The following is a 13,822-nucleotide window of genomic DNA, read 5'->3' on the forward strand; positions in this document are numbered from 1 at the left end:
AAAATAAAAAAAAAATGTCTGCTTTGCCTCATGCAGGGGGACACTGTTGCTGCAAATTAGGCATTAAATATGAGTCTTAGAGGGGAATGGAGGGAGAGGCTACATGTAGATGCTTCAGCAGTGTCAGCTGTGCCCAGCCTCGGACTCACCATGACTCAGGCACTAGCCGTGGGCATGAAGAAGCCGCCGGAATATTCCACCCTCTAACCATTCAGATCTTCTCAGGGGAAGTCCAGACTCTGTGGAGCAGAGTGCTGTATATTGTTTGGATTCCTGACCCTCAGAATTGGTGGGTCTAGGAAAGTTGAAATTTTAGCTGCGGAGGCTGGGGTGGTTTGTTGCACTGGAAAGGAGCAGTGAAGGCTCCGTGGCTGTCTTCTGCTCGCTGCTCCCCGGGTCTGGGGTGATTACTCCAGGCAGCATGGTGGCCTGGGAGAGGGAGCGCAGAGCCTGCCCTGTCCTGGGATGTTGTAAAGTTGTAAACAAGGACGCTCTGGCGTCTCTCCCCAGGCTGTCCCAGACTCTGAGGTGTGGGTCAGCGGGAAGGCAGGCCATCTGTACTTGTCAACACCTCAGTGTGGGAAAGGCTAGAGGGCGGAGGGGCGGTTGCACTCTGGAAGAGGTTCTGGAGGTGCATCTTACACACTCTGCCTCGTTTCAGCCTCACAATTGCTCTGTTAGACGCTGTAAGAAGGGTTGTTCCCCCTGCCTTACTGATGAAGGAAAAGCTCGGGTGCCGTGCTCAAGACTGTGCGGGGTGGTGGTGGTGGAATGGGAGGATGGCAGAGCTGGGCTTTGACCCCATAGCAGGCAGGACTCTACAACTGCTTTGCTCTGAGAAGGGAACTCCATTTCCTTTAGTTAAACAGCCTCTTATCTTGAAGGGAGACCAGGGAATTTGGTGGGAAGTTCAGCTTCTTCTTCCTCCCCACCCCCCTCATTCCTTTTTCCTGCTGGGATTTGGAGGTGAGGAAGAGAGGGAGAACCCTCTCCCAGGTCCTTCCTTAGGGAAGGGGTGATGCTGATGCGGCTGCTAACCAGCAACCATCCCGGGCTGGGGGCGCAGAGGGCGGCGGGCCGGGGGTTCCCACGCCGGGCGGTGGGAGGAGGGCGGTGGGAGGAGGGGAGCCCCCACCCCGCGGCGAAACGTGGTGCGAGGCTCCCAGAGGCAGCTGGGCAGTGTCAGGGCGCACGCTGGTGTCAGGGAGGAAACGGCCTATTCCCCCGTGGGACTTCCTCTCTCACGGTGTGTTTTCTTTGGGAAGGAAATACCATTTTCTGAGCGATCGTGCCAGGCTGCGTCTCACGTATCAGCCCGTCTAAGTCACTTTGCAGACAAGGCGCGCAGAGGTGAGCGGGCTGGTCCGGGCGGCCCAGCACGTGAGCCGCGGGGCGGGTGGGGACGCCGGCCAGGTCCGGCCGGAGCTTTGGAGGTGACCGCCGGGCCCTGGGCCCGCACCCCTGGGCTGTCCCGTGGGGCTCCCAGCAGGGGGCGCCCCGAGCCCCGTCCTGGGTCCCCGGGCGCGCGTCCAGCCGGCGCCTGGGACGGGGCTGGCCGCTCCGCCCCTCGGCTCCTCCGCGGCGGGGCGGGCTGGCGGCCCGAGGGCGCCGGAGCGCGAGGAGCAGAGCGGAGCCAGCGCCGCGCACCCCGCACCGCGCACCGCGCACCCCGCGCCCCGCACCCCGCGCCCCGCACCCCGCCGCGCCCCCTGCCCGCCGCCGCCGCCGCGCAGCCTTCCGCCGTGAGTAGCGCCCGACGCGCAGGACGGGGCGCACGCCCGCCGCAGCGGTGCCCGGGGCTGGGTTGGCGGGGGAGCCAGTTGCCCGGGGCGCGCACCCTGTGCTCTCCGAGCCCGCAGCCCGGGCTCCTGACGCCGCCCGCGGGTCTGGCCGGCCGTGGCCTGGGCGCTGTGGCCTCGCCGGACCTGCCCGCGGCACCCCCGGGGCACACTCCGCAGCCTGGTGGTTTGACCCGGGGGCCGGGGGCGGTGGGCAGAGGCCTGGCACCCAAGCAGGAGGTGGGAAACAGACCTCCTTCCATTAGGTTAGAGCCCTTGGACGGGGGCGAGGACCCCAGATTTCTGGGAAAAGAGGAGCCAGGTTTCCTCAGCATCCCCGCCTCCTCCTCGCAGGACTCCTTCTCCCCCAGCTTCGCAGGTGATGCTGGAGGCTGCTCAGCGCACAGCCAGCCTCCTGTGCGGCAGGATGGAGCTCTGAGCCCTGTCATCCGGACCCCGGCCTGGAGCAGAGCTGGGGTGGGCTGGGGGATGAGGGAGGAAGGCACAGAAGGGTGCTGTCAGCAGCTGCCTCCGACTCTGGGCCAGCCACTGTGGATGTCTCCTGGCATGTGGGCATGATTAGCGTTTCCCTTTAGGAAGGCGAAAAGGAGAGGTGAGCATGGAGGCCACACAGGTGAGGCAGATCTGGAGTGCACACTGGGGCAGGTGGGAAGGTCCCCGTGGGCAGGTAGACTGAGCACAGCCTTTGACACCTTGTCTTCTGGATCCAGCGGTAGTATTTGGGGGCTGCTGCTCTGGCTTCTCACTCTCATTTCCTAACCTTCTCTGTGTAAGGCGTTCCTGGAAGAATCCTGGAGATTGAAGGATGCTGCTACCTGGACCCCTCATAAATGTTTTCAGAGTCCTGCCCCTCCCAAACCACCCATTTCCCAGGACGTGTTTTTGGCACCTAAAATGGCCCCACTGATGACAAAATGGCCCCACTGATAATTCAGCAGTTTTCTGAGAGACTTGGGCAGGGGGCACAGGGGATGTGGATGTGGTTGTGGGTGGTGTATGCTGGTCTGGGGCAAGTTTCCAGTTGGTAGGAACGAAACCTGAGCTGACCCTGAGCATTTTCCTAAGGTCCCCTGTTGGATGTGGGGGTGAACCAGCAGGCTGCCCAGTAGGGCTAAGTTTTCTCACAACAGCTTAGGCAGGTGGCTCATCTCCTTTGAGCCCCACTTCCGCCTCAGAGATTGGGATGGGTCACAGCCTCAAATGCCTGGAGGGGCTCTGTAATGCCAGATCCCCCTTCGACTCTCTCCCACTCCGAGGCCCACAAACCTCCTCAGAGTCTGAATGTGATGACCCCTAATGGCTGGAGTGGGGTGGGAGGTGTAAGGGGATAATCACTCATGGCCTCTGGCAATGGTCCCAGTTCAGTGACTTGCTCGGGGGAGGAGGGGTGAGGGTCTCTGGGAGGTCAGCTGAGTAGCTGGGGCCAGTGGGGGAGAGGGCTTGATAGGGTTGAGAGACCCTCCTATGGGGGATCCTCCAGTCTGGACGCCTCCTTCTAGGTTGTCCTTCAGAGGCCAACCCTGGTGCCACTGTCAGAGGTGCTGCCAACAGCAGCCCAGGAGGAGCAGCCGGAGTGGGCTAGCTGGGTGGCTTTTAGCACGTCCCTTCTCCTTTCTGGACCTCAGTTTCCTCCTTTTGTAAAACAAGTGGGTTAGACTAGATAGCAGTGGTTTTCACACCCCCATCCCCCATGAATTCTCTCACAGAACCCCAACACCTAGTATGGATGAAGTGAAACTGCTCTGGGTCCCCTTTCTCACACTGCTGGCTCCTGGAGCAGAGTCTAAAAACCCCCCAGATGGTCTCTGAGGCCCCTTTCTGCGAAGCTCTAGGAAATCAGAAGTATTGCCTAGTACCGTGGTCGGCAAACTGTGGCTTGCGAGCCACATGAAGCTCTTTGGCCCCTTGAGTGTGGCTCTTCCACAAAATACCACGGCCTGGGTGAGTCCATTTTGAAGAAGTGGCGTTAGAAGTTTAAGTTTAAAAAATTTGGCTCTCCAAAGAAATTTCAATCGTTGTGCTGTTGATATTGGGCTCTGTTGACTAATGAGTTTGCTGACCACTAGCCTAGTGTGAGGGTTGGGGGCAGGAAGGTGAATTCTGGAGGTTCCATTAAGAGAAATGTGGGCATTAAGAGGGGCCTCATCGTTGAAATGTCTGCAGCTGATTGTCTATGCCTCTAAGCAAAAGCTGTCGCCGTGTCCCTCCCCTCTGCCATGTGGTTTTATCTTTGCCGGCCCAGAAACGGGCCTGTGCCTCTGGGTCCTAATTTGTGATTGTAATCCCCCCTCAGAGTTTCTCTCTTTTAGTTTCTTGTTTCTAAACTAAAATGCAAATTCATCTTGGGGACAGATATGAGGAAAAGGCTTTTGGCTATTATCAGCTGTTTTTGCCTGATGAGGTATCATCCTTTATGGGGCGCCTGCTGTATACCAGCTACTACAAGGGGACAGAGGTGAGACTGTCTCAACCTCTGCCCTCCTGGGACTCCAAGACCATAGGCAGGAGGGACCATCCAAACACTACTTAAAAGATTTTACATATGTTATCTCATCTCTCCCATAAGGCAGATATTAGACTCACTTTTTAACTATGTAAAACTGTGTACAAAGTAAGTATACATCCTATAAACCCATGGAACCACCACCCAGATCAGGGAGCAGCATTCAGCACCCAGACCCCCCTGTGTTTCCTTCCAGGCACAATCGCTCACCCAGGGACAACCACTGGTCAGATTTCTAGCACCATAGAGTAGTTTTGCCCAAGTGGAAGCACACATTATGAAGTCTTTCATGTCTCGCTTCTTTCATTCAACATTTCGTTTGTGAGTTTCATCCGTGTAGTTGCAGATAGCAGTAGTTTATTCTCATTGTTGTTTAGTAATGCCATTGTTTTGGGAGAATGGGAAAGGTCTGTTTTGGCTGTAATATAGGCTCCGTGGTGGGGAGGGGACTAAGGTGGGGAAGGTGAGTTGGGGGCCAGACTGGTGGGCCTCGTTTGCCCTTGGGATCCCCCTGCCCTCACCCCAGCCATCCAGGATGTGGAGCCCAGGATGGGGCTTAACCTTTTGCTGGGGAGCTGGGGTTGCTTCAAATCCAGCTTGGGTCCTGATAACAAATGTCCCTGGCCCCGTGCCAAAGGCAGATGATCTTTGCTGTTCCTGGGGCCGCTCTCAGGGTATCTGCCAACAGAATTTTTTTGGACTTTTCTGCGTCCATCTAGCTGTGTGAAATCAGTAGTCTCACCTCCCTGCGACCTATCCCCACCCCAGCCCCACAAGGACCCGACCCAAAAAAGTTTATTTGGAAGATGCTGGGTAGCTGTCCTGCCACCCACTGGCCTTGTCTCAGGAGACTTGCCAGGATGGGTTGGACTCCCGATTCTGGTTGAGCCAAATTTGCCAGGAGGATCCCAGACCTTTCCTCAAGAAAGGAACGGAATTGGCTGTCTTAATGGCTGTGGGAAGCAGAAGCACAAACAGTCGTCTGGGATGAGTCTGACTGTAACAGGAACAATCATCCTCTTTCTTTTTGCCCAGCAGTTTATGCCCCTATCACAATGGGCCCTTACACAGCTGTGAAGTAGGCGATATCAATGTTATCACCCCTGTTTACCGATGAGGGTAAAAGGGTGCCAACTCGCTGTGAGTCACATGGCTGACGTGCAAGCAGACTAGCCTAGAATGGGCTCCTGCAGCCTGCTCCTCTCCGGATCCCACCCTCACCGGGCCCTGGCCGAGCAGAGGGAAGCCACAGCAGGAAGAAGGATGTGTGGAGGACCGTGAGCGCCCACAGGCAGGAGGTCCCAGGCGGCCTGAGAGAAAGGCCTGGGTGCCGGGCCAGTGCGGTCTGGAGGTCTTCAGGGATGCGTGTGCATCCTGGTAACAGAGCTCTGGTCTACAGGGGACCAGAAATGGAGAAAAGCGGGTGAAATATACACACCGCCGGAGCGTTAGAACAGCTCCAGCCACTCGACATGGATGAGACATGCCCTTACGTAATGGGGCCTCCACCCAGCCTGGTGAAAACAGCCTTTTGGGGTTCACGGGGCCCGGGCGTGGTTGGTATCTGATTGGCAGGCAGAAGGAAAGCTGCCAACGCTTAGCCGAAATGAGCTCTGAGAGGCCCGTGATAATGACTCTTGAAAGACACATCCACAGGCAGCCGGTGTTATCTTGGTGACTTGCACACTGTGTCCTGGGCCCTGCCCTTGAGGGTGGCGTGTGGCCGTCCCAGGAGTGGGTGAGCGCCTTGGCGCGGGGGACCCCAGGGCACGGCGCAGAGCTGCCCTGGCTCTCCGTGCGGCGTCCTGGGCAGCAGAGCGAGCTCCGTTCGACAGATGAGGAAACCGAAGCTCCTGACAAGAGATGAGGTCACAGAGCTGGCTGTGGGCAAAGCTGGAACCAGAACCTCAGCCTCCCGGCTCCTGACGCCCGTTGTTATTTGTCACGGCACCCCCGCCCGGCTTCCCCTCGGGGTGATGAGTGAGAGAGCTTACAATCAGTTCAGACTCGCTTTCCAGTGGCACAGCCCGGGGAGAGCTGAGGTCATGAAAATCCCTTACCTTTTGACTGCATTTTACAGTTTATGGGATAATTTCAGGATTTGCTGTTGGCTTTTACAGTATTAGCCCCTCTTACAGACAGGGAAGCCAAGTCTCCCACCGTTTAAATGACTCGTCCAGTCAAAACTGGGACTGGAACCCAGATCTTCCGACTCAAAAAACGAGTGCTTTTTCTCCTGCCTCGTGGCTGCCCCCTTCCCCTGTAGACCTGACTTCCTGGAGAACAAATCGCTGAAGTTGGCATGGTTCGGTTTCTCTGAACTTGTTCAGAGCAGATCTGAATAAGTGAGGACTCTTTCTCTATCTCTCGAGCATATATGAGTTCCTCTAAATCAAATCAAAACTATGCCCATGGGTCACAGGTGAGGAAAGGCGAGAGCAGGGCAGTTCTTGAACGAGGACCATTGTGGATTATTGTGAAATTATTCGCTCCCTCGCGGCTGATTACTTTCAGGCTCAGACTCTTCGGCTTGTGCCAGTTTACACATCTGTCCTAATCTCTCTTTCAGGGCTGTATGCTCCATGCTCCTCAATGAGGAGCCCAAACATGGAGGCCTTCAAGCAGCAGAAGGTGGAGGACTGTTACGACATCGGAGAGGAGCTGGGGAGGTAAGAGGCCGGGAGAGGCGGAGGGGATGCCGGAGGGAGACGAGGATACGCTGCTCCTGGTGCCCTTGTCAGTGGATCTTGTCACAGAATTCGTGGGAAGCTTTCAAAACAACCCTGAAGTTTATTTATTTAATTTTTATTTAATTTATTGGGGGTGATATTGATTAATAAGTATAATAACTCTCAGGTGTACAATGTTATAAAATATCATCTGTATATTGTAGTGTGTGTTCACCACTCAATGTCTGAGGTGGTTTTTTTTTTTTTTTTTTTTTTTTGGCTTAATTCATTCACTGTTTTTATTCAGCCCCAACCCCCTTCCCCTCTGACAGCTGTCAGTACTCCTGAGGTTTATTTATCATTGTGGGAGGCTCTGCAAATAGTCATCTCTCTCTGAAAATAAAGACACAGGTAGAAGGGGCTAGAATTGGCGAGCTCTGTGTTTTCAGTATATTCTGGCTAAGAGTTATGGTGAATCCAAACGATTCTTGGTTTATCTGTCACTGTTCTCACACAGCCCTCCTCAGACTTTGGACTGAGACCTGACCTGTGGTTTTCTTTTCTGAGTCCCACTTGACATTCTCCACGGCTCCCAGGGTTTTGTTTCATAAGCTCAGAGCCTGGTTGGGAGGTGCAGTAATCCTCCTGAAAGTGGATTTGCATTGAGTAACAAGCGCAGGAACACAGCCAGGAAGGTTCGGAGGATCTCAGTTACTGGGTGTCTTTTCAGGTTTGCTAAACACGGAACACAACCAGAGCTAACCTCTGAGACCTGAAAGGAGTTCCTCTTTGGAGAGAAATGAAGATTTCCCCAAAGCTCTCTTCTTGCTCCATTTCTAACAGAGGCTACTATTTAGATGGTGTTTTAGTGATTATAGAACAGTTGTCCTGAAGTTTCATTCTCACAACAGTGCATGAGATGGGAAATTAAATATATATATATTTAAAAATACATTTTTATTGATTTCAGAGAGGAAGGGAGAGGGAGAGAGAGATAGAAACATCAATGATGAGATAGCATCATTGATCAGCTGCCTCCTGCCTGTCTCCCACTGGGGATCGAGCCCACAACCTAGGCATGTGTCCTGACTGGGAATCGAACTGTGACCTCCTGGTTCATAGGTCAATGCTTAACCACTGAGCCATGCTGGCCTGGAGAAATGGGAATTGTTTTACTCTCGTTTTTTCACATGAGGAAACTGTGGTCTCAAGCGCCTAAGCAAGTTGCCCAAAGTTGTTCAGCCAGCAAGTGGCATCACCAGGTCTGGCCAGCTCAGTGTGTAGCTGCACACCTGCTGTGCTCTGTCCTATGAACCCAGCACTTGTACCCTCCCACGTGCTCACCAGGATACCCAACCTCAGCCTTTCACACTCCCAGCAAAGTAAAAACCTGTGGGTTTAGGGCCTCCCTGTATCCAAGAGGCAAAGCAGGAGGCCCTTCCTCTTTATAGAGTTCGTGGGTTAGGACTCATTCTTTACTTACTTTAATTCCCAAAGACAAAACAGAGCCAGACTCTGAGGAGAATGGGAGGTGCTTGTCTGGGGTGACTGGATGGCTGGGTGCGTGGGAGCAAGTGCTGCAGAGACCACAGGGGGGATGTCCTGTCTGCCTTATTTCAGACACCAGCTGACATAGGCAATCCAGGGCCCGTGAAAGGGTGGGAGGAGGACAGAGGGCCAGAAGCTGAGGGTGGCAGTAGGAGTCTGCCTCTGAAATAGAGGCCAGGCTCTCTGCCCTCTGGTTTCTCCTGACCTTGGGGACACCAAGGGTAAAGCGGCATCCTCAGCAGCAGAGCCTGCCAGTGGCATCTGATTCAGTGGCCCAACCTTGGCCACATCCTGGGTGTAGGGGTCTGTGCTAAGTGCTGTGGGTACAAAGACAAGGAGGACACAGATAGTCTCTACCTTCCTGGAGCTCATGCACGCATGAGCCACACACATAACAAGGGTGGAGTTGGATGGGACTGGCACCAGAGCTGGGAACTGAGGAGGAAGACTTTGAAGAAGGAAGTAGAAGCCGCTTCCTAAGGAACCATCTGTTATTCCTCCCTAGTCCTGTCTTTTCCCCGCACACTGCACTGGAGCTATTAGACCTAGAGAGATCTCACATTTTCTGATTGTTCCCTGTAACAGGGTGAAGGCCCCATGTATCTCACAGCCTGGGGAGCCTTAGGGACCCCACCTACTTTCCTAAAGCGCTAACCAGGCGTGGAGTGGGAGAGAGGCCGTAGAGGCCTTTGGAGTGGCTTGACCTGCTAGGATTTGTGGTCTGGAGGTCAGATGAGTGGAAGGCCATTAGAGGTCCTTTCTAAGAGGCTTTTCGTCTGACAGTGGCGGGAACTGAGGCTCAGAGAGGGAAAGGTCTTGCCTGAGGCCATGAACTGGAAATAGAACTGCCTCCAGATGACTGCTCAGCTTCTGAAGGGACAGGCCTACCTTTCTCTCCTCCTCTTCTTTTCTTCCCTTAACATACTATGGAGGACCTGCTGTGTGCCAGGCACTGCCCCAGGTAGGGGCACACAGCAGGAATATGCCTGTCCTCTTGCAGCTTATGCTCCGTTAGTGGAGAAAAGCACTAAACAAGTGAACAAGGGCACAGATGCATCATTTTAGCATGTGGGGAGGGCTATGAAGGAGAGAGCGGTGCCCTAAGAGAGACCAGGGGATGCAGAGAGACTGAGGGTCAGGGAAGGCTGCTCTGAGCAAGAGCCTGTTAACTGGAGAACTGACGGGTTAATAAGCAGGTAGAGGCAACAGCATGGACATAGGCCCAGAGATGGGGAAGAGCCCGGGGCCTGAGTTGCTGACAGGAGGCCAGTGTGGCCTCAGAATGTGAGCTGGGGGCAAGCGGTGCTAGATGAGGTTGGAGACATAGGTGGGGCCTGAGGCAGCCAGCAAGTCAACACAGAATGGTAAAGAAAGTTGGCCTTAGGGGTCACACAGATTGCAACCTTAGGACAACGTACTCAACCTCTCTGGGCCTCAGTTTTCTTACCTGTGTGATGGGGATAATCACAGTACCGACCTCACAGCTGTGGGGATTAAACGAGATGCTTGAGTCTGTGGTGTTCCTCACAGAGCCGAGCACAGGGTCCGTGTTCAGTGAACAAGAGCTTCTGGCCTTTGAAGTAAATTTGAGGCATCAAGGTCCTGCCTCCCAAATCTCCCCTGGAGAAGGGGCTGGACTCCGCAGGAAAACAGCATGTGGAGGGGGCCGTCATTCTTATTTTGGAGAGAGCTGTGTGTACGCCTGCTTCCTGGGCTATCAGTGAGTATCTGGCCTACACTCAGGGCTTTCTTGTTTATTTTAGCTCCTCATTAAGTCCTTCCTCTGCAACAATGAAAATGAATGACAGTCACTTTTCATTTTTACCTGTACCGATGGACGACACTCACATAATGCTGAGTAAAGGAAGCCAGACTCCAAGAGCCCATAGTACATAATTCCATTTGTGTGAAGTTTGAAACAGGCCAAGTGAGTCAGATATGCCAGAAGTCACATGGTGGTTATGTGGGGGACTAGTGACTAGAAATGGGAACAAGGGGGACTGGTGGGGCATAGGGGTTGTTCTGTTTCTTGATCAGGGTGCCTGTTTCACTACTGTGTTCATGTCATGAAAATAGATTAAGCCGTTCATGTTCGTGTGCATGTACATTTTCCTGTAGGTATGTTATACCTTAGCTAAAACCTAATGTTAGCAAGCAAAGAATCTTTTACTTCACTTCCTGCCCTTGTCTGGTCCCTGAAGTTCATGTTTTTGATCCATTTGGAGGCCTTGTTTGTCCTTGTTCTACAAATAAGAACATCTGTGAGAAACGCTGCAGCATCCAGCTTCGGATGGGGACAGCGTGCCCTGGCTGGACCGCTCCTGACCCTGCACATCTCACCTGATTTCCGGCTCCCTGGGCCGAGTGCAGACACTTGGCTGCACTCACATTTTGGCAGCAGCCTGCTGGGGGTGCTGGAGCGGTTGGAGACATGCTGGCTTGCAGTTTCTGGCCTCTACCAGACTTGGTAGCCACCTAGGGCAGAGCAGAGGTATATCAGAGTAGAGCTCATAAAGAAAAAGCCACTCGACCCCTCATTTTACAGACAAGGCTAAGATCGGAGAGAGGAAGTGGCTTGTACAAGGTCACATGGTCAGCCAGTGATAGACTTGTGGGGACTGGACGTCTGACTCCTAGCCTAGGGCTCTGGCCACACTGTAAGGACCCACAGAGCGCAAACTCGTTTTTTCCTTTATTTTGAATGCTTCTGGGGAGTGGGGGAGAATATGTGGTAGGGTGGTCATTTCTGTTTGACCTTGAAGGTCAAGGGTCAGAGTCAGGAGGTGAACATTTTGGAAGGAGAGGAAGGGCGCTGGTAGTTAGGTCCAGAGTTGAATACCATATGCACAAGGACACAAGGTAATTCAGTAAAAACAGCATGCAATAATCAGTGGTTTCTTCTTCTATAGTGGTTTCTTTTACTTAGATGATCAGATTATTTTATTAACATAAAATTATTGAATGTTACTCTTGAACTGGATCTCGACAAGAATTTAGTCCAAATCTCCATTTTATAGGCAAGGAGAGTGAGGCCCAGAGCAGGGAGGTGATTTGTCTAAGGCCACAAAGCAAGCAGTATAGGAAGCGGAATTTAAAGAAGCTTTTCAACTACATTGTGCTGGTTTAAACAAACAGCAAAAACTATCCATATGTACATTCAACTTTATCCACAGTCCCCACCTCTCTCAGGGAGCCTACCTCACTATCACCCCCACATCCTATCACCCCCTCTTCCCTCCCAGCAGCCATAAGCCCTGCTGCTTCCAGGAGGCTCACATGTGCAAGGCACCCTGCTAGGTACTTGCCCTGCAGAATCTCCGTGTGTAGGGGCAGGAGCTTTGGGGCAGGGAGGGGTCCGCTGCTCTCAAGCCTCATCCTTCCTGGGAGCTGAGGAATTGTGAGGGATGGCCATCCTAACAAGACCTGAGTCTCTAATGGGGTCATCGGTCGTTAAGATCATTCAGCACACACTCAGCTTAGCCTGGGCACCCTCTCTGTGAGAGAAATAAGAACCTTCAGGAAGTGTGTAGAGCTCAGATTTACTCAGACTGGGTGCTATAGCCCAGTCTAGCCACACAGCACTAGAGAACACAACAGTGATAGTGGTTTACCTATCTCGTTCCTTGTGAAAAGGGTTTTCCAGGGAAAAGCGTTTCTGAAGCAAAGGGACTTTACTATTTCTGTTTAAACGAAAAAAAAAAATATTTTTTTATTACAGAGGTGGTGCATGGGATAGGTCATAAAGTTATGATGAGTTAAAGTAGAATTCTCTCTGCTCTCCCTCCACATCTCACACCCACAGGAGAACTCTGACAATAATGTTCTTCTGCCTGTTAGAACTTTTCTAAGCAAAGCAAGTGCGTAAGTGGACCCAGATGGGACCACACGACTTGCTTTTTCACTTAATGAAAAGCACTGAATATCTTTTTCCAGCCATGCATATCGACCTGTGAGACTTATTTTGGATGCAAGTTTTTTTTGTTTTTTTTTTAAACAAAAAAATCTAAGAAGACAGTTTAAGCCAATAAAAGATTAGTAGCCTTAATACAGCAGCTATTTTTATTTCTGTTTTCCCTTCTAATCTTTCGACAGCTCTTTCTCATGTCCACACATCCCCTCCTCTTTTGTGTCTACGTGAGGTACACATACGCTCAGAGTTAACACTCCTGCAAGTGCTAAGCTACCGGGGCAGGCCTGGGAGGCAAAGGAGCAGCGTCCGCAGCCCTGGGATTGCCCAGGAATGAGATTAGGCCTATCCTGTCTCACCTTTGCTTGTATTGGGCTGTCAGCTCTTTGGAGCCAGCTTCACCTTAGATCTCCTATTTTGAGAATCATTGCAGCACTGAGACGGAGGCCAGAGATCCTCCAAAACTCGCCTCTTCCCTCTGTTCTTGCTGTTCCCTCACTCTTGGAAAAAAAATTTTTTTTTAATGTTTGTTTTGATTGCTATGCTGTACCGTTTTTAACTTGTTCACTAGAAAGAGTGGGCTTTTTTAAAAAAAAATATTTTATTGATTTTTCACAGAGAGGAAGGGAGAGGAATAGATAGTTAGAAACATCGATGAGATACATCGACCAGCTGCCTCCTGCACACCCCCCATCGGGGATGTATCTGCAACCAATGTACATGCCCTTGACCGGAGTCGAACCTGGGACTTTTCAGTCCACAGACCGACGCTCTACCCACTGAGCCAAACCGGTTTCGGCCACTCTTGGAAAAATTAAACGTTTCTTCCAAGGTCCAGATCAAAGGCTGTCTCCCTGGCAAAGCCTCTCATGACCCACCCCACCCTGCCCTTGCCCCTTCCGTGGATTTAATTACCTCTTATCCTAGACCCATATCTTTTATAAGTGCTAATGTCATCACATCTTCTGTTACACAAAAAATCCACCTGGTCATCTTCCCCTCTGGACTGAAGGCTTTCCCCTGCATACGTCATCCTTTATCCATCCATTCCCCCTCCCTGCCGCCATAGTGTCCAGCCCAGGCCTTTATACTGAGTGCTCAGCTCCCACAGATACCCATCAGGTAGTGCAGAGCTGTCTGGAACCTGCCTTGAGTTCATTCTGAGGCAGGAAATGTCAGCCAAGCCCTCCAGCTTCCAAAGATCTTGGAGTCCATGAACGTCCAGGATTCCCCACACACATAGTGGGAAGCGAAACACAAAAATTACCTCCATTTCCTACATACATCCATTAAAAAATACATTTTTATTGATTTCAGAGAGGAAAGGGAGGGAGATAAAAACACATCAATGATGAGAGAGAATCATTGATCGGCTGCCTCCCGCTCATCCCCTACT

General features: G+C 52.4%; 1 protein-coding gene across 8 annotated transcripts in view; it reads left to right on the plus strand.

Moving 5' to 3' along the window:
• Window positions 1-1,326: 1,326 nt before the first annotated feature.
• DAPK2 (death associated protein kinase 2) overlaps window positions 1,327-13,822 on the plus strand; it is a 109,511-nt gene continuing 97,015 nt past the window's right edge. For 3 of the 8 annotated variants that reach the window (XM_084884719.1, XM_084884716.1, XM_084884718.1), the window contains exons 1-2: window positions 1,579-1,742; window positions 6,872-6,971. In XM_084884719.1, the coding sequence (XP_084740845.1) occupies window positions 6,895-6,971 (77 nt within the window). In that variant the 5' untranslated portion in view covers window positions 1,579-1,742; window positions 6,872-6,894. Of the gene's footprint in view, window positions 1,351-1,572; window positions 1,743-6,057; window positions 6,171-6,871; window positions 6,972-13,822 lie in introns of those variants that run through there. The other 5 variants (XM_084884723.1, XM_084884720.1, XM_084884722.1 and 2 more) reach the window with 5 other exon arrangements.

Source organism: Pipistrellus hanaki (genome assembly GCF_964339955.1).
Source record: "Pipistrellus hanaki genome assembly, chromosome: 1".
In the NCBI taxonomy this organism is placed as follows: Eukaryota; Metazoa; Chordata; class Mammalia; order Chiroptera; family Vespertilionidae; genus Pipistrellus; species Pipistrellus hanaki.